The 18,434-nt window shown below is 34.4% G+C and overlaps 1 protein-coding gene across 1 annotated transcript in view; it reads right to left on the minus strand.

Annotated features, from left to right (window-relative positions):
• Window positions 1-617: 617 nt before the first annotated feature.
• LOC132730162 (dynein beta chain, ciliary-like) overlaps window positions 618-18,434 on the minus strand; it is a 42,419-nt gene continuing 24,602 nt past the window's right edge. The window contains exons 30-48 of the mRNA XM_060716018.1: window positions 18,100-18,294; window positions 16,852-17,339; window positions 16,106-16,388; window positions 15,664-15,837; window positions 14,769-15,242; window positions 13,838-14,077; window positions 13,004-13,165; window positions 11,980-12,603; window positions 11,509-11,670; window positions 10,972-11,205; window positions 9,929-10,189; window positions 8,487-8,633; window positions 5,810-8,035; window positions 5,152-5,379; window positions 4,296-4,487; window positions 3,935-4,054; window positions 3,012-3,254; window positions 2,411-2,599; window positions 618-1,772 (exon numbers count right to left, since the gene is read on the minus strand). Of these exons, the coding sequence (XP_060572001.1) occupies window positions 1,155-1,772; window positions 2,411-2,599; window positions 3,012-3,254; window positions 3,935-4,054; window positions 4,296-4,487; window positions 5,152-5,379; window positions 5,810-8,035; window positions 8,487-8,633; window positions 9,929-10,189; window positions 10,972-11,205; window positions 11,509-11,670; window positions 11,980-12,603; window positions 13,004-13,165; window positions 13,838-14,077; window positions 14,769-15,242; window positions 15,664-15,837; window positions 16,106-16,388; window positions 16,852-17,339; window positions 18,100-18,294 (7,260 nt within the window). The 3' untranslated portion in view covers window positions 618-1,154. The remainder of the gene's footprint in view (window positions 1,773-2,410; window positions 2,600-3,011; window positions 3,255-3,934; window positions 4,055-4,295; window positions 4,488-5,151; window positions 5,380-5,809; window positions 8,036-8,486; window positions 8,634-9,928; window positions 10,190-10,971; window positions 11,206-11,508; window positions 11,671-11,979; window positions 12,604-13,003; window positions 13,166-13,837; window positions 14,078-14,768; window positions 15,243-15,663; window positions 15,838-16,105; window positions 16,389-16,851; window positions 17,340-18,099; window positions 18,295-18,434) is intronic.

Here is an 18,434-nt window from a genome sequence, read left to right on the forward strand (position 1 = left end):
TTGCCCATCTCCGTTATGCATGTCTATGAATAAATTCATCTGCATGCATGTAATCCTCCAAATTCATGATTAAATTCATACTCAAATAACCAAGTAATGTGTCAGAAATAATTGTTTGACTGAATATACTATAAATATCACACTGAAGTGAGAAGATTGCAATATTTTGCCACTTTGATGTGACAATGTAATACATAGAGCAAGTATTAGCAAAAAGCAAGCAAGTTTTCATTTAATTTCTAATATATAAAGAAAACCGCAATTTTCGACTATTTCTATTGAATAAAGTGATCAAGACGCACATAAAGCAGACGACACCTAATGGCTACCAGAATGCTGCGGCTAACAAAGATTGTGAATGATATACTGTAAGTGATGTGGATTTTATTTCACTGATAAAGTCCAGTACTTCACAGGTTAAGCATATACATGTAATATAAAATGCATTACACGTATTTGTATTAAGCGCCAGTTCAAGATGAACAATAAATACAACAACAGTATACGTTTTATTTACTTTTATTCAACCAACAAACGTCAAACTTGTTTAATAAATTAAACTTGTATAATAAATCAAGTGTAACATGTATATAAATAACATTTTAAATATAATAAATTTAGTTCTAAATAAATGATGAAAAAGTTATAAATTACCCTCTGGACGGAATGAATGTAAATAAATATATTTAAATAAATAAATAAATAAGTTACATTTATCATTAAATAACATCAATCGATATCTCATATTTTATTAGCACATAATACATGTGTTTTATCGTTAAAGATCAATTATCGATATTTCATTTTTTATCAAACAATAAACATTATATTTCCAAATTTCTACAAGTTAAAAAACTGTTTTCATCTTTTGAATAAATTATTGATATGACAAGATTGCACACGACATTGCACATATAATGTTTTTGAACATTAAATATACAGTTGTGTGCTGTTTCAAGATCGAAGGCCACAGATTCTGTTTATAAATGTTACCAAATGTCCATTTTCAAAATTTAAAAAAAACACAAACAATTCAAGTCTTTTGTAAACACTGTATGTATGAACAATATGCAGCCAAATTTCAAAAACGAATTTGTGAATAAAGTGTTTCTTCAAATAATTTAAAGAGTTCGTTAAAGTACTAAATAAGTACTTTAGACTTGAAGAAGGAGAGCAACACCTCCCAGAATCCATTTACTTGGTTTCTCCTTTGTCTTCAGGTTGAAAGTCCATACGTAAGTTGGACCTCTGGTCTTTGTCTTGTAAACAGGGCACTCATATACATTCCTCATATCTAGTCTATCTACTGGAATAGCCTTCAGGAAGATTACAGGCATCGCAGGGGCAAGTTCCTTCAGTCGAGCCTCATTAATCATACCTGTCTGCATGTCCCATCGTGCGCCTTCCATAAATAAACCATGTACGTAAGCGCCTTCACGCGGAGGTCCCGCCATGTCTTCACGCGCCTTCTTTGTGACGTCACACTGCAGACACATACGGTCGAGTGGCCATTCATTCTTTCTTGCCATCTGCTGCATAATAGCTGTAAGGAAGGACTGGGGATTAAAGAATCCACCGAGCCAGACAGCAGCTGGAAGTTGGAAGTCAGAGGTCCAAGTTTCCAATTCTTTGATACGCTGTAACAGGTCCGGATACCATGGTCCAAGGTTGTGCAATGACGGGTATGCTTTCTTTGTCCAAGATCCTGGTACATTATCCAAGAAAAGAGCGTTTCCAAGTTCTTCCATATCGGCTGTGATAGTCAACTCACCCTGTAATAAAATATGATCTCCTGTTAAAAATGTTCACAATCTTAAAAAAACTTTTTATCTGAATATCATAGTTTCCTAGTTCTGAAGAATATTTCTCTAAATTAAAACGCATAAACAATTAATCATCACATAACTCTTTACACTATTTGCAGATCTTTCCAATATGATGTTTTTATTATCAAAAAGACACTCTATCAACTTTCAAACATAAGACACTCAAAGAAATATATGTATTTTGTAAAACTATATTATCATGAAGATGTAGTTTTACTTCATAAAAGACATTTAGAATAAAAAATATAGCTAAAACAGTCAAGACATATTTCTTTACTCGCAAAAAAAAAATTGCATAAAAAATCTGTGGTATGATACATGAATATTCCTTTCGACTTAAAATGATTGATATAATATATTTCATTGCCAAAGATCAAAGACTTTTGTTATTCTGAAAATATGAATTATTGACAATAATAGGTAACAACAAACAAAGCAATAAACTTGGCAATCATTCAGTGTGTATCTTAGCCTACTGTCATTGTTGCATTATGGGTGGTAGAATAGCAAGGCATCAGGTAAATCAGATTTTTCCCATAATACTTTTTCCATCAGGAATTACTCTGTATTTTAAATAGACATACCTTAAGACCAAGATCCAGTTCCTTTAGAGATCTTCTTATTTCAGATGTTAATCCATTCATTCTTTCACATTCTTGGAAGGCTACCACAACGTACGGTGTCCTTTCCTCTGGCGGAACTTTACCCATGATCTCAAACATGTTGAACTCTTCAGGCAGTTTCTCAACAATTTCATCTAATATTGTCTTGATCTGAAAGAAACATTTCAATATTAAAGTAAAAACTGACTGGTAAAAAAATGGATGATGTGCCACTTACAGAGTACATGTGTAAACACACTAAAATCATAGTTAATGCATGGTATTTGTTGGTTGGGTTTCAAGTTGCACCAACATAGTATATGTTCTACAGAGATTTTCCAGCTTTAGACACATTAAAATACTCATGACACCCATATTTTCTTCAGATTTGTGAATGGTACGATAAGCAAAGAATAAATAAATGAAGGTAACATATTTGAATTACCAAAGTGAAATACAAAATGTACATGTATTTTTCCTCATTCAAGATTATAATTAAAGGTCATAATATTATTTAGGTGCTTGATCTTCAGAAATTACATCTTGGTCATTGAATGCTTAATAGTATCTTAATTAAACTTACCTTTTCTTCTCGACTGACCCCACCAGCAGCGCCGGCACCTGAATCACGCGGCTGCATTTCAAAGACAATACGGAACAAGTTTTCTGAAGTATTTGTCAAGAACTCAATTTCAGCATTTGGATGCAAGCCATACAGGTATGGTGTCTCTGGTGGTAGGACTTCGTCAATGTATGTGTGGTAGCCCTTGTAATCAGAGTTTGGTGGGACGGGGAAACCTGGTGCTAGGTATAGCTCGCCCTCTAACTGTAATAACAAGTATCAATACAGGTTACCTAATCTTCAAAACAAAATTTTGTTACCAATAAAAGTATAGTCATTAATAAAACATTCCTTTTAGAAATCACACATTTATTTAGCATTCATAAATTTATCTTATAAAGAGTTCAGCCATTTTTTTTTTTTTACAAGAGCTTGCATATAACAGTTACTGAAAGTTGACTGTTTTGACTACTTAATTTTATTCAAAAATATATTTGTTCATTACAATACCTTTATAGTAATTTACTGTGTGTGTTCTAATTAAAACAGAATAAACTTACATAATCCAATGCCATCAAGACTCAAAATCAAACATAACACAGAAAAATACCATACTGACATAAACATAACCATCTATCACAGAACATTTTATTTTATTTTTTTTTTTTTGGTTGGGTCTTGGGTCGCACCAACAGTATAAACTATATGGCAACTTTCAGCTTTACTGGTTGAGGAAGACCTCGGGTATTCTTCTGTGCATTATTTCAGGCACGAATGGGCACCTGGGTGTCCTTACATGAAAGAATCCACAGTTCCTTTCAGGATTTGAACCCACAGCAGTGAGGGGCAAGTGGTTTTAAGTCAATAACCTTAACCAATCAGCCACAGACGCTGCCTTACTTTAGGTTTCAGTAAAATAAAGATCAAATAAGATGACAACCTACCATATCTGGGTACATGTATACTTGAAGATAGGTTCGGCAGAGATTTCTGTCCCAGTCATCAGTAATATGACCACCGTACATAATCTCTCCAAACAGGTAACGCAAATCTTCCCAAGGTACCTGAAATCACGATAAAAATAGAATAAGATCCTTTTATACATATTAGAAATTACATTATGTAGGAAAAGTCAATGTGTTTAAACTATATAATTATCTGCTATTTGCTGTTTTGGTAACTTAACACAATGGTGATTGTGTGTGAATTGTCATTCTCGACAAACTTCTTTAAATTAAAAATTAATCAGGAATATCACCATGTATCCCAAAACATCTAGATATTTATAGAATCAAGAATGTTTACCTTTGGATTAGCCTCTAAGTAGTTGTAGAGTACATTGACAGAGATAGTCAGATCTCCTGTGTTGAATGGGTACACTCTGTTCCAACCTTGGGCACCAAACTTCCTTCTTTCACAAACAACGGCATGGAAGTAACAGAGTGAAAATAAGATAGCCTTAAACTCTGTCTCTCTTGCACACATCTCCAGAGTTTCCTGTAACATAGCATTATGTATATGGAAATTGTTACTATTAGATTTCACAAAAAAATTACTAATTTCATGCACATATGGGCAGTCTGCTTAAAGGGACTCCTGAGGTCCAAAAGCCTAAAACCATAACATTTGAATTTCTTACATAAATCAGTTGGGACAGATTAAACAGAAATATATGCAAAAATAATTATACCCCAAAACAAATTGATTATCAAATCTCTATGTATTCTTAGTCTGATTTGAGTGAACAGTGCAATTTTAGTCATTTTTTCACAGTAAGAATGATATATCTGGAAAAAACAGAGTGAGCAAATGATCTGAAATTTTGCACACAAACTATTGGTCTAGACATACAACAAATGGAACATTTATCTCATGTCAAAAATCCTCAGTGGAGTCCCTTTAAACCAGTTAATATGCCAGAAAGCTTCTTGATATGGTGAAATAATACTCAGGTTGAGTGAAAGAAGAAATTGGAGTTTAACACCCTAATTCATATAGGGACCAATATTACAAAATAATCTTAAACATACAAAACAGAAAATGAAAAAATGTTCTTTGCATATGTGTATGCATTCAATGTTCTCCTCTCAGTAAAAGAATGTTGATAATGTTAAAAATTTAAATAACATGCAGAAAGTGTCATTACAACGAAAGAGCTTACCTGGGTGAAGTTATCAAGAGCTTTGTGCAAGTTGGCCTGCATACCGGATGGCGGCTCATTGGTGATTTTAATGGAAGCCTGTAGAATACCTTGCGGCATTATATGTGACTCTGGCGTGCCAGACGGCTCAGCACTGATGTATAATCTGTATGCTTCATGACTGCCCGTTGAGTACTCCTCAACTTTCTTCTCTAGCTTGGCTAGCCACTTTGCTACCAGATGGACATTCTGAAAATAAGAGAGGAGGACAATGACTTTAAGAAAATCATAATACTGTGAATTCACTTAATTTTGTGAGCATCAAATTTCATGGTTTTGTCATAAAGGACATTTTCAAAGGCTTTTAAATTTATGAATCGTCTTTTTTTGCAAAAGAGCTACATACAATTAATGTAATGCAAAATAATCTTACATCTGACAAAATGAAATTTCAATGTACCGGTATCTTAAATTCATAGACTGACCTATCTATGAAAACCACAAAACTTATTTTGCAATATGTACAGATTAATTTCAAAATCTACTTTGCATATTTTTAAGGTGCATGATTCTCTACAATAAACTAAAAATTTGGTTTTTATTGAATCATCTCCACCTTATTATTTTGGGAAGTCTATAAGTTTTGTCAAAATCACCTTGAAAAAGCGTAATTGTTTACCTGCAGAACAACCCAATGACCTTCTTTTGAGCCGAGTTCCATCTTTTGTTCAGCAACAATTTCCTGACCTTGACCAAGCGAGACATTGTGGAAATTTCCGTTGTCCATTGTGAATCCAAGCTTTTGTCCAAGTTTCTCTACGTCCTTTAATGGATCTACACCAGGAGAGAGAATAAAGAAGATTGGTGTTCCAATACCAGACTCTTCGTAAGATTTCGCAAATTCAACAGCACGACCTTCTACATACTTTGTGCCCATCTTTTCTTCAATAAATAATTGTAGTGCATATGTCATTCTGTCAGGACGTAGCGCACGCATCATGCATAGTTTCTGAAGGGAAGTTTTGTTCTTCCATTCCTGAGGGAACTTTTCTTTCTCCGGACATTCACTCTCAACAAACTTCTTCCATCTCTTTGCTGAACCTTCAATGTCACGATCAAGATTCCTGAAATCATCCATGTTGGCAAGTGTCTTTATGCCTCCCCAACCATTATTACTGAGAAAATCTACCGGTGTTGTTACATTCTGGGTAGCTGGGAAACGAAGAAGGAAATCTAACTCAACAGGATTGAGCTCTTTAGCCAACAGAAGAATTTGGAAGCACATCTGAGTTGTAAAGATTAGTTTGTCTTTCTCAAACAGACCTCTTGCTGTGTATGTGTACACAGAAAATGTGATGCAGTCAATGAGATTGATAACACGATATTTAACTTCTTCAGCTGGTTCAGCTTTGTCAATAGCTTTCTCAAATACAACACTGAATGCTTTAAGAGAGAACTGGTACATAGGATTGATCTTGTTCAAATCGTTTAAGATGAAATATAGAAGTGATGCACGAGCTGCAGCTGGTCTGTAATGTTCACGGGCTGTATTGATTTCAACTTCAGTTTTCTTTGCCTCTTCAGCCTTAACTTCAATTTCAGCAGCTGTTCTCTTTGTGGTTTCAAGGTTTTCCACTAGGGCATAGTCTCCGAGGAAATTACCCTCAGCAGCGGATAGACGTGCAAGCAAGTTATCTTCAAGTTCCTTCAAGGTAATGGTGAACTGATTCTGTTGTTGTGTCAGATCTGATTTCAGCTTTTCAAGATCAGGTCTTTCCTTGCTGACAACAGCAGCCAATAGCTGGTCTTCAAGACCGTCTCTTGTAACTGTAAAATTGATAAGAGTTGTCTGTGCTTGCATCTCAGGCTTGTAATGTGGGTTAGCCAATTTAGTGTGAAGAATAAGACGGAAATCAGGGTGGTACTCTACTTCTTTATCTCCCATCTTTATAGCTCGTCCCTTTTTGATTGTGTTTCTTCCAACAAGAGCATCTAATACAGGGTCGATTGATTCACCCATATTTTCAATCAAGACTACATCACCATTGGAAACAGCCCGTTCAATAGAATCAAGATATCCTTTCTGTCCAAGCTGGATTATTTTTAAGTCCTCACCGTAGCGTGTTTTAATCCATTTGGCTCCCTGAAGCTGTGGATCAATCATCAAAGGCCATCGTTCACAACTTGTGAGAATAGTAGCATTTTCTGTTGACATTCTATCACTTGGCAAACCTTCGTTGTTCCAGGATGCAATTTGGGCATTGTCTGTAAGCAAGGTTAGGGGATCAAGACCTTCTGATATAGGAATAGGGCTTTTAAGTGTCTTCAAGAAAGGCAGCCAACATTCTTCTTGCAGATCCATTCTGTACTGTTTGGTGAAACAACCCACATACGACACAAAGGCTGTGATAAGCAAAACATCACCAGGAAGTGTTTTATCTTGTTCTTTATAGTTCTTAACAGACTCCGCCCATCTGACATTTTCTGAAGCCAATCCTCCAACAAGACGGTTAGCCAATTCAATTGTCTTTGCAGTTGTCTCAGCTTCTTGTTGACAACGTAGCTTCTCATTTGTAGCTTTCTCAAATTCAGCTGTCAATGTTGCCAAATCTGATTCAAGCTGTTGAATCTTGTTTGTAATGACTCGCAATTTGTCTCTGGCAGCTGACAATTCGGCGTTGGCCTGATTAAGAGCAATTCTTTTGGGCTCAACTTCACAGAATACAGTGTAATACATCATAATGTTGATAACCCATGAGCATAGACCGGAAGCAGCTAACGATTTTGCACGAATGAATTCAGGGTCAAATTCAGGATCGTTCAAGTATGGTTGAACAGCTTTCTGACAGTTCTCATGAATGTTGTCTTTATCGTAGTTAATCAAATTATCCAAGAAAACGTCAATCTGTTGGTAAAGAAATAGACATGTTTATCATTAAAAAAATGAATATTTTGACAATATTTATAACAATTTTTTTACATACAGTCTAACTTGCCCATGCGACCACATGTGTTAAGCAACTTGTCATTAGGGACCACTTTTAATTGAAATGAACTTGTAAAACTCCCCTAAAGCAAAGGAAAGATATCATGAATAGATTTTGACTTTTTCTCATGCATTTCCTGAAGAGACTATTGTATTAAGGGACCATTTTTAGTGTTTCCCTTGTGTTGTTGCTTAAAACAAGTTTGTCTAGTTGTTTAAATGCTTTAATGAACATGTCAAATTGAAATATACAACTTTCTATAACATAATATTTCTTATTCACTATTTTTTTAAAAGAAAACCAGAATGAGATCATATATTTTAATAAAACTCAATGTTTACAACATGAAATTAACAGTAAGAAACCTACCTTTGACATAATGGAGCTCTTGGCAGCTTTCCAGCTCTTGTCCTTGGGAATTTTACCTCCAGGAGCCAACAGACACATGACAGCTGCTGCTACGTTTATTACAGCTGGTGGTGGGGAACCGAAAGACTTCAATTCTGTCAAGTTATTCTGAAGTAAGCAAAACATAGAGAAACATAAATGTAAGCTATGGAAGCTTATTACATTGTTGTAGAGGTGCAACGATACCTTTCGATGCATCGAAAACCGGTTTTATGAGCGCCGATTCGATTCCCGATACCAACTGTAACATTTTCGATTCGATTCCCCACCCACAAATAAACATGGAAAAAAGTGAGAGTTTTAGTCTTTCCCTTCGCGCTTCATCACGTTACATACGATTGGCCAGTTAAAACTCGGTCATCCAATCAGTGGGAGCGTAATGTTTTATTTTCGGCAAACAAGTCAAAATGGCTACCAACATCAATGTTGATAAAATAAAATTAAAAAATCCTCCAAAAAATTAAAATCAAAAGTTTGGGAACATTTTGGGTTTCGGGAAGGCCAGGACACGGATAAAGCTACTTGCAAAATATGTTTTACGGACGTGTCATATCCAAAGTCCTGCAGTACGTCATATGAAACGAAAACACGATCATGGATGTGGACTTGTTTTGTAAGCTCAATACGTGTCCTGGCCTTCCCGAAATAAGTTTGATTTGTACTACAGTAAGTAGGCATATTTGGAATTGATGATTATTTCTTTAGTCAAGTGTGAAAAAAGTAATAATTTCATGAATTTCATTTTTTCTGTATTGTTTACTAGACTAAGAAGTATTGTGTGACAACACTGGCATTAGGATTGATTATTCATTTTACATATTATGGGAATTAATTTATAGACAGAATATCTGAATATTCATTTTACATATTATGGGAATTATAAACAGAATATCTCAATATCAGTTCTGACAACCTTGTGAAACTTTGTTCATTATTATTTACTTTACAATTTACATACTTTGTTAAATTTCCAGTCAGTAGTCAGCAGAAGGTATCTGTGATAGTCATGTTACTGAGATTAATGATTATTTGCCTGATTAAAATTATTTTCCAAATAGACAAAAGCTTTTTATTCTCATAAACACAATTATTAAGTCAAATAAGTTTATATAATAGTTATATTACAACAGAAAAGCAAAGCACTAGGTTGAAGGCCACTCACTTTTGGAACAGACAAGCAGAATTATATACCAAAGATAAATTAGTAATCAAAAAAGTATCGAATCGAAAAAAATCGAATCGAAGTGTCTAAAATCGAAATCGAATCGAATCGAACATTTGGTGTATCGTTGCAGCCCTACATTGTTGGTTATATTGTTCCAGTCATTTGTCTCTTCTTAAAACTTTTACATGACAATTTCGTATAATGCGTGTATTGATGAATCATAAACCAAAATATTAACCTTGTTCAATGTGTTCAGAGCTTCTTTAGCAGCAAGCAGAGCAGGTTCTGCTTTAGCCAAGTCATCACTACAATCTTTTGCCTTTTTAGATACTTCTTCATTAATCTTTGACACCTTCTTCTCTTCTTCATCAGCAATAGCTTTCTCTTTTGATACTTTTTCAGTTTCTGCACCGACTACTGTAATAAGTTTGTTGGCATCTTCGTTCTTTTGGGCAAGTTCCACCTCTTGGGACGCAAGCTTGGCTTTCAAATCATCTACCTATTGTAAGAGATAATGCGAGCATGCTTAATTTTTCAACTTCAACAATACAATAAAGCTTACCTTTGAATATTTAGACAATGATGTCTTGTAGTGCTACCATAGACCAGTTCATCACTGAATGACAAAATCATTTAAGGAACCAAAAAATAAAAAGGGCCCTATTCTTTACATTTTATCTTTTTGAGTGGCCTTCATCATTGAGCTACTGTTTTATGTAATGTAAAGGACACACTTTCTCACGATGGTGAATATTTCTATTAAGTTCAAATTTTAAAATCACAAGTTTTGATAAAATTTCTGACCACTGTCATCCAAGAACTTTACCTTGGAGCTTCAAAGTAGGATTTTGTAGATATACATATAATAAGTATCAAACTTACTTGAATTATGTTAATTTATACTTGCCTCAATGAAGTTTTTCATAAAATATTTTGCGGAAATGACTTATTTACAGACAAAAAAAAAATCATCATAGTATTACCATAATGTGTGAAAGAGTCACTTAAGACCTAAAGTACCCTTCTTTCAGGCATAAACGGGCACCTGAGTAGAACCATCGATGTTCCATAAGCTAGCTGGATAGCTTCCTCTCATGAAAGAATCCAAAGTCCCTGTAGGGATTCGAACTCACAGAGGTGAGATGCAAGTGGTTTGAAGTCAACAATACTTTGACTACATATCAATTCAAATTGTGAACATTGCTGAAGATTCATAACTAAAATAAGTACAACAGTACTGTAGCGTATCTAGAGAAGAATGTATAAGCACGACTATCATACCTGTTGAGCAGTGCTCTTTAACTTTTCTAGACCATTCTCAAGACGGACAATCTTTGCCTGTAATTCGGTGTTCTTTTTGCCCAACAGATTCTGATACAGGGTAATTTGTTCTAGGAAACTTTTAGGTGTGGTATAGTTGTAACGTTTTTCATTAGTGAAGTACTGCTGACTCTTCTCATTGACAGACTTGTGCACGTATGCCATAAATTGTGCAATAGAACCGCATAACTCAGGCTGCAAAATATCAACAACAATTAAAATAAACAATAAGAAATTAATACCAACCTGAATATTTTTATTTTCATCTTTTCTCTTTATATTAGATAAAATAGAATACAGTTCTTTTCTTAAATAATTCCATCAGTAAAGCAAATAAATTTGTGTAATCCTCGGTCAAGGCCTTATGTGCTTCCAACTAAGTAAGTAAATTCATGTAAATTTGTCACAATTCTTATATTCCTATATGGACCATTGCTTAATTAATGATCTTCTGATTAAAGAAAAAAAATTGATTACTGTCATGTTAATAACACTTACTTGTAAGTCTGTTCCCTCAGACAAGAATCTACCAGATACAGACATCAACGCCTCCTCAGGCCATTCGTGGAACCAGTCAATACTAGTACAGTTTGTTAAAGCTGGGAATTTACGGCTACGTACACGCAATGTGGCACCAACAGGTGAGAAACAAAGTACAACCTGGAATTGGTAAAATTTAACTTTTTTTACTTTTCTTCATTGCTGTGTATATTTTCACATATTTCATGATCGAGTTTCAACTTGTATTGAAATAATATTTAGCATTTAGGATACATCATGACAAAAATAAAAAATATCATAGAAGTTTACTCACTGTAAATTGTGTTGGCATGTGTTGGCATATTACAATTAGTAAGGTTAGCATTGAACTTAATTAATCAGGTTATAAAATATTGGACAGGAAATTTCTATTTGAAAAATTATACTCATTTTTAAAATGGTTGTTACTTATTAATGCATAACACTAACCTTTAGAGTTCTTCGGACTTTTTCAATGAAGAAAGTCCAGCAATTTTCTCGGCTATCTTCAATTCCCATTCCTTTGACCTCATTTCTAACACCACCAATAATCTGCTCATATTCATCATCAGCAAAGAGGTCAGGGATTTCACCAGAAGCCAACAAATCATTGATCAACACCAAGAATTTCTCGTCAGCCACTTGCGCGTCAGTCATCAGGAAAACAATTCCCATGTTCTTCAGACCTGCTTTCATGTAAAGTGTTGCAAGCTCTGTTTTTAAGTCACCAACAGAATAACCTTTCCTCAATGTAATTTGGTATACATCCAAGCTGCTTATAAAAGCTGAAAGTCTTGACAAGCTCTGTTTACCACTGCCACCGACTCCGATAAGCAGTGCGTTACCACGAGGGGATTCCAGAATACGATTGATTCTGCAAATATGTGACATAGCATCTTCAAACAGCACAAGATTCATTGCAGCATTCAGTTCATTGTAATTGTCCAGAGCTTCTACGAGAATCTTATTCAGCTCCGTCCACCCTTCCACCGGAAGATATTTGGGATCTCCAATACCTGAAGCGAAGTGGCAGAATATCACTGGTTGTTTGTATAGCACCGCTTCATCAATGTCCTAAAATGAAATAAAGAGGTAAATCACCAACCTGAAAACTTAAAGACTTCATTTGTAAAGATTTTACTTAGTTATGAAAGTCTTAGCTTTCAACTGTATTTAGAAAATAATTATCTGTATGTCATAAACCTTTTCATCACATTTTATCTATCCATTTTTCAACAAAAAAAAATCAAGATTTTAAGGGAAATTTTCAAAATATGTATTGACTTAATAGCATTCAAGGCAAACCATGAACAGATAGATATGCCAGCTGATCTTGGTGTGCAATGGTTGTAAGGGTTGCAAGCAAGCCAAGGTTAAATTAGATAAAATTGGGCTGAGACAGCTTCCATTAAAGCATATAATCAATCCCAGACAGAAAGAAAATCAATTAAATGCTGATTTTCAATTTACAAACCTCAAATGATTTCTTGATGATGTCCTGTTTGACTTTGTCAAATAATTCCAAATCAGCAATATCTATGAGTTTGTCACGGTAGACACGATCACACTCATGCATCCACAATCTAACTAGATCCACTGGAGTCTTAGCGCAATCAGACAATGCAAAAAGTACACCCTGTCAAAAACAATGACACATATTAATTTAACAAAATATCAAAAGCATTTCACCAGTTTCCTGTCAATTATTTAAAGGAAGTAAAAACATAGATTCATATCACAGACAAAAACTTTGTTCTTCACAATGTTCTAAAAATTGTTTAAGAATTATACTTGTACCAGTTTTTGCACTTTTGATGGAACAATAATTGATTTTATTTCTTCAATTGCTGATTTACCAACATTTTCAACATAATTATGTACTTTTCTTCATAGAGTAAAGCTGATCCTTAAAGGGGTATAAAGCTATTTCGAGATTGTGTGTTTTATCAGCAGAATAATACATGTAGTCCGCATAGTGATCATAATCATACCAAAGAATTTAATTGAAAGATTTATGTCAAAATGTAGTATATGTGGTACATGCCTGGAACCATAATGCTAACTCTCATATAAACAGTTAAGGAATCTTTTGTTACAGTAACATTTTATTCTATAAAATCATAATATTCAGGTGTGTCAAATACAAGACACAATCTTTTTTTAAACTTTTTTTGGGAAAATGACCATAAGGACAGGACAACAATGTGGTAGCCAATTTTTTTTCTAGGTATATATTGACAGTGAGAACTGAAAAACAACCAACTGGGGGATAATTCTATAGACCTGTAATAAATAGAATAAGCATTACCTGGAAAATGTTAGACAAATCTCTCAAGTTGAAGACGTAGTGAAATTTGATGGCTGTTGGAAGGAAAGTGGATGTTACTTTGTTGTGTAAAGCCAATGCACCATTGATTAGTGTTGTAGAATATTTCTGTACATTTCCAGCAAAGCTGTTGATAGCAAGATGCTGTGATAAGATGCTACTGTAGATAGTCTGCAAGGCCTCCTGATTCGGGAAGTTCACGGAGAATACACAGAAATGTCTCTGAAAAATAAAATCATCAGTTCTGTTGAAAAACAAGCAATGAACATATAAAACCAAAAATTTGAACAAACTTTTAAGATCCAATCAAATGCTATTTAAAAATCATATTTGTGACACTTTATATGGTAAGACAGGGTAAGAAATGTTCATAATTTTATTGTTAAGATGCTTAAGAAATTTTTCACAAATTTATATATGCTATGATCTAGAATCAAATCTATCAATATACAATGAACAGTGGCCTAGTCATACAACCATATATGAGCCATGTCATGACAAAACCAACATAATGCCTTTGCGACCAGCATGGATCCAACCCGCTTACCAACCCTATAACAAGTAGAGAAACTGATAGCAAACAGCATGGATCCTGATCAGACTGCGCGGATGCGCAGGCTGGTCTGGATCCATGCTGGTCGCAAACGCATTATGTTGGTTTTGTCATGACGCGGCTCATATTATAACAGTACTGCTTTTTTCCTAAGGATGCAAACTTGAAACAGACCAGCCTGCATTTACATGTGATTTCAGCAGACCATGTACTGTTGACCTCTCACTTTCAGTATTTGAAACAAACGTAAAATCCAAATGAATTAACAATGGACAATTTCATGTTTTAGTTCCGACAAGAATATTTCATGGTGTGTTAAATGTGTAAATGTTAATCTACACAAAATATGATAATAATTACCTGAAGACGTGAGTCAATGGTGAAACTACCAGCTGTTGGGTTCATGCAAGCAACATACTGAGTGTTGTGAATATCCTTCAGGGTAAGCTTGGCGCGGTCATACCAATGGGAGTGGTCAACATGTTGTCTCATCATCGTGTGTGGCTGTACTGTGAAATAAGCATCAACCTCTGGCATGTTCAAATCATCAACAAAGTAGATAAGACGACGTGTACCAGGTGGACCGAAATTACGTCCAGCTTTCTTTTCTAGTGGTTTTTCAAGAACGCTTTGTAACATAAATGATGTTGTGTAGAAATTGAATGGTACATTCGCAACCATGTAATCGTCACCAAGTGAACGCAGTTTGTCATTCATAAGTACAGTTTTACCTGTTCCTGCGTTGCCTACCAACATCACTGGACGTCGTTTTTCAATCAGCATGTCTAAGAACCATTTAACCCTTGTTGTTTCAGAGGTGTGTACCATTGCTGCCTGCAATGTAAGCAACCAATTTTATTCAATATTAAAAAACACAAATAACATGGTCATTACCAGTCAAAAGCTATTTCTTCATTTCTAGTTATCATCTGAAAATCAATAATGTACAATTGAAAACTGGCTACTGATATTTTAAATCACATCTGTTGACAAATTGAAAGTAATATGAATTGTGGATCCATTCAGATTATCATTTAAACAGAATCTGATATGACTGTAAAAACACAAAGTTGATGCTAACATATTAAGTATACTAGTTTCTTAAAGGCACCTAATTTTACTGACTTCCTTAAGAATTCCAATACACAGAAAACTAGAGGAGAAATTTTCCAAATGAGACTAGCCAATATTATAGGCAGCAACTATCTAATGCAGTTTTGAAGATATGATAATTCTCATAACTTATGATACTTACTTGAAGGGGTTGATCTGGATCCAGTTCAAACTTGGGCACCATCTTTGTCCAAGGCTCAAACTTGTGTGTTTCATTGTCAATGTAGTAATCAAACACTGTACCTTGAGCTGGGAACTTAATTGTCTTGAACTCAGTGGTCCACCATTTTGTGAACTCCACACGGTAATCTACCAACTAATGAATAAATAAATATGTAAATGAGTATTTAAAGATGAATTTTAATGGCAACATTAAAGATAAATCAGATTCACTGAAGAAGGAAGACCTCTTTTATGCCCTAGTTCAAGCATAAATATCTTCAATAAACATAATGCTTGATGGTTCACCTCCTCATGCAAAATTTATTGTACAATGATTGAAAGCTAGCATGAAGTTAAACATTTAATCACAATCAGAAATTCCTGGAAACAATAAAGGAAAATAAAGTAAATGTCATACTAACCTGATCTTGGAATGTGCAGCCACCAAAAGCCCAGACAGATGCAAACACAAAGTAGAGCTCATACAATTCTTTTTGACAATCTGGCGGCGTGTTTTCTGGTATCAGAAGACACTCAAGAAGATGACACAGCATCTGAACGTGACTGATCTCGGCAATTGGGGTGATTTTCTTGAACCGATGTTTCATGGTCTCCAGTAAGACTGGTACGTATTTCTCAAACAAGATCAGCAAGTTAGCTCTCTCAGACTGTACTTCACGTGTATCTATCCAACTCTGTACATACCTAAATACAAGCAAGTTACAATGATTTTAAATTTGACATAAGAATCATTGAAATATGTCTTGGAAAAGAAGGTGAGCCAGTAGGTTTTCCAAGGCTTCATTCTTACAGTATATGCACTTGCAGAAGTTTCATAAACTTTTTTGGCATAAGATTTGATCCTAAACATAAATGCCCTTTATAAGAATAAAAATGTTATGACTGAAGTTAAAGCTGTCCACAGAATTAAAATTGAGACAGAAAAACTCCAACAATATATACCCTGGATGTATGAATCAATATAAGAGGCCTTTTAATAAAACCAAAATGTAGATATGTTATATTATTATATTATAAAGTTTATTTTGTCAAATTTTACTAAAATCAAAGTCTAGATGCCTTTTATGATATCAACTTTGTCAATCTTTGCTTTGCTTAATAATAAATAAATAAATAATAATTAGTAAAATGGTTATTGCACACTTACGGGTTCCAGCCAAGATCTGTAGTGTTGATAAAAAGAATACCAGCCCTGGATACAGTAGCTGGGGTAGCTGTCTTCAAATGACTGATTTCAAACAACAGTCTCATAGAAGGTGTCAGTGGAATTCTCTCATTACTAGCCAATGTAAGGACCTTGTTGTCATCCATGACAGTGTTAAGAGATTCAATCCACATAGGATCTATGTCACCATCAAGGACAATCCACTTGGGACCGTCAGTTGTCAGATTGGCCAAATCTCTCATAATCACAGAAAACAGACCATCTTTCCATTCACGAGTTGCTGGGTTGATGATACCAAACAGTTCGTTGTTTGTGACAGCTTTGGGATCAAGATCAATGGCCTGAGGTTTGCGTCCCTGGTTTCTGTAGGTACGGATCAAAGTATTCCATACCTTACTCTTGCCAGCGCCAGCCCCTCCAAGTAAGAACACAGAGTGACGTACTTCAAACAACTCTTGCAACTGTACAACCTACAACATAAGCGTTAAAAACTATAACACATACTCAGAATATGATCTTTTGTTAAGGTGACTTATAGGTCCTATGGGCCGGATGTTCATCTTTGTGAATTTATGTGTATGTATATACGTATAACACATGTCACTATAATAAAGAATTTACTTACTTACATACTTACTTAAGCAAGGAAAAACATTATCTTGTTGTTTTTCCTCTATATTCAATATTCAGTTTTCTTTTAACTATTGATGATAAGACCAGATAACTCTCATACATAAAATCATAAATGTTTAGAAATGAATATGTATTGATGTTTCATGATCATTTTTCCTACAGAACTATTTTAAACAATTAGGTTTGCGATACTGATAATTGTTTGCTGAAAATATAGTGCAGATGCAATATAATAGCAAAAGTAAAAATCCGTATTTCACATTAGAACAGCACAGTAAGAAAGATTTGAATAGTTTATCTAACTATAGTCAATTTAAATGTGTAAATATAATATATTTTTGTATAAAAATTTTTTTTGTTGTCTTATACTCATTAATGATTTCTGAAGATGTGACCATGAAAATCTAGATCATTTAACTAAGGCCATATTTCTGTATGTCAAAATGAACCTTTGCTAAAGGCATACTGTGTATGATATAAAAGAATATCTTATATTATAAAAGTAAATATAAAATCATAACTAAATTCTCGAAAAATTTTGTATATACTAGTATAGATGTTGCAATTCAATCAATTAAATATGAACTTATATTTTACCTTGAGAATAAAGTTATCTTCAGGTTGGAGTTTCTGATCAAGTGTTGCCTGTCTGATCAGCTTCTCAAAGTCCATGTCACGCTTTCTTGGTACATCTAGAGCCGGGAACAAATCACCAATGAGACCCATAATAATTGGTACATCATCAGTAACGATCTTGGGCAGATTGAAATCTCTCAACGCTCTCATAAGTACCTGGTAAAATCATACAGAAAAAAAAAATACGATTACATTCCTTAGAAGATTTCAGTGAGTTTGCATATATCACATAAATCTTTTATCAACTAGAGAACATAAATTAACATAAATATTACATAGAGATGGAGCCTTTGTAG

The sequence above is a fragment of the Ruditapes philippinarum genome, unplaced genomic scaffold (genome assembly GCF_026571515.1).
Source record: "Ruditapes philippinarum isolate M1 unplaced genomic scaffold, ASM2657151v2 ctg1114_1_1_1_1, whole genome shotgun sequence".
NCBI lineage: Eukaryota > Metazoa > Mollusca > Bivalvia > Venerida > Veneridae > Ruditapes > Ruditapes philippinarum.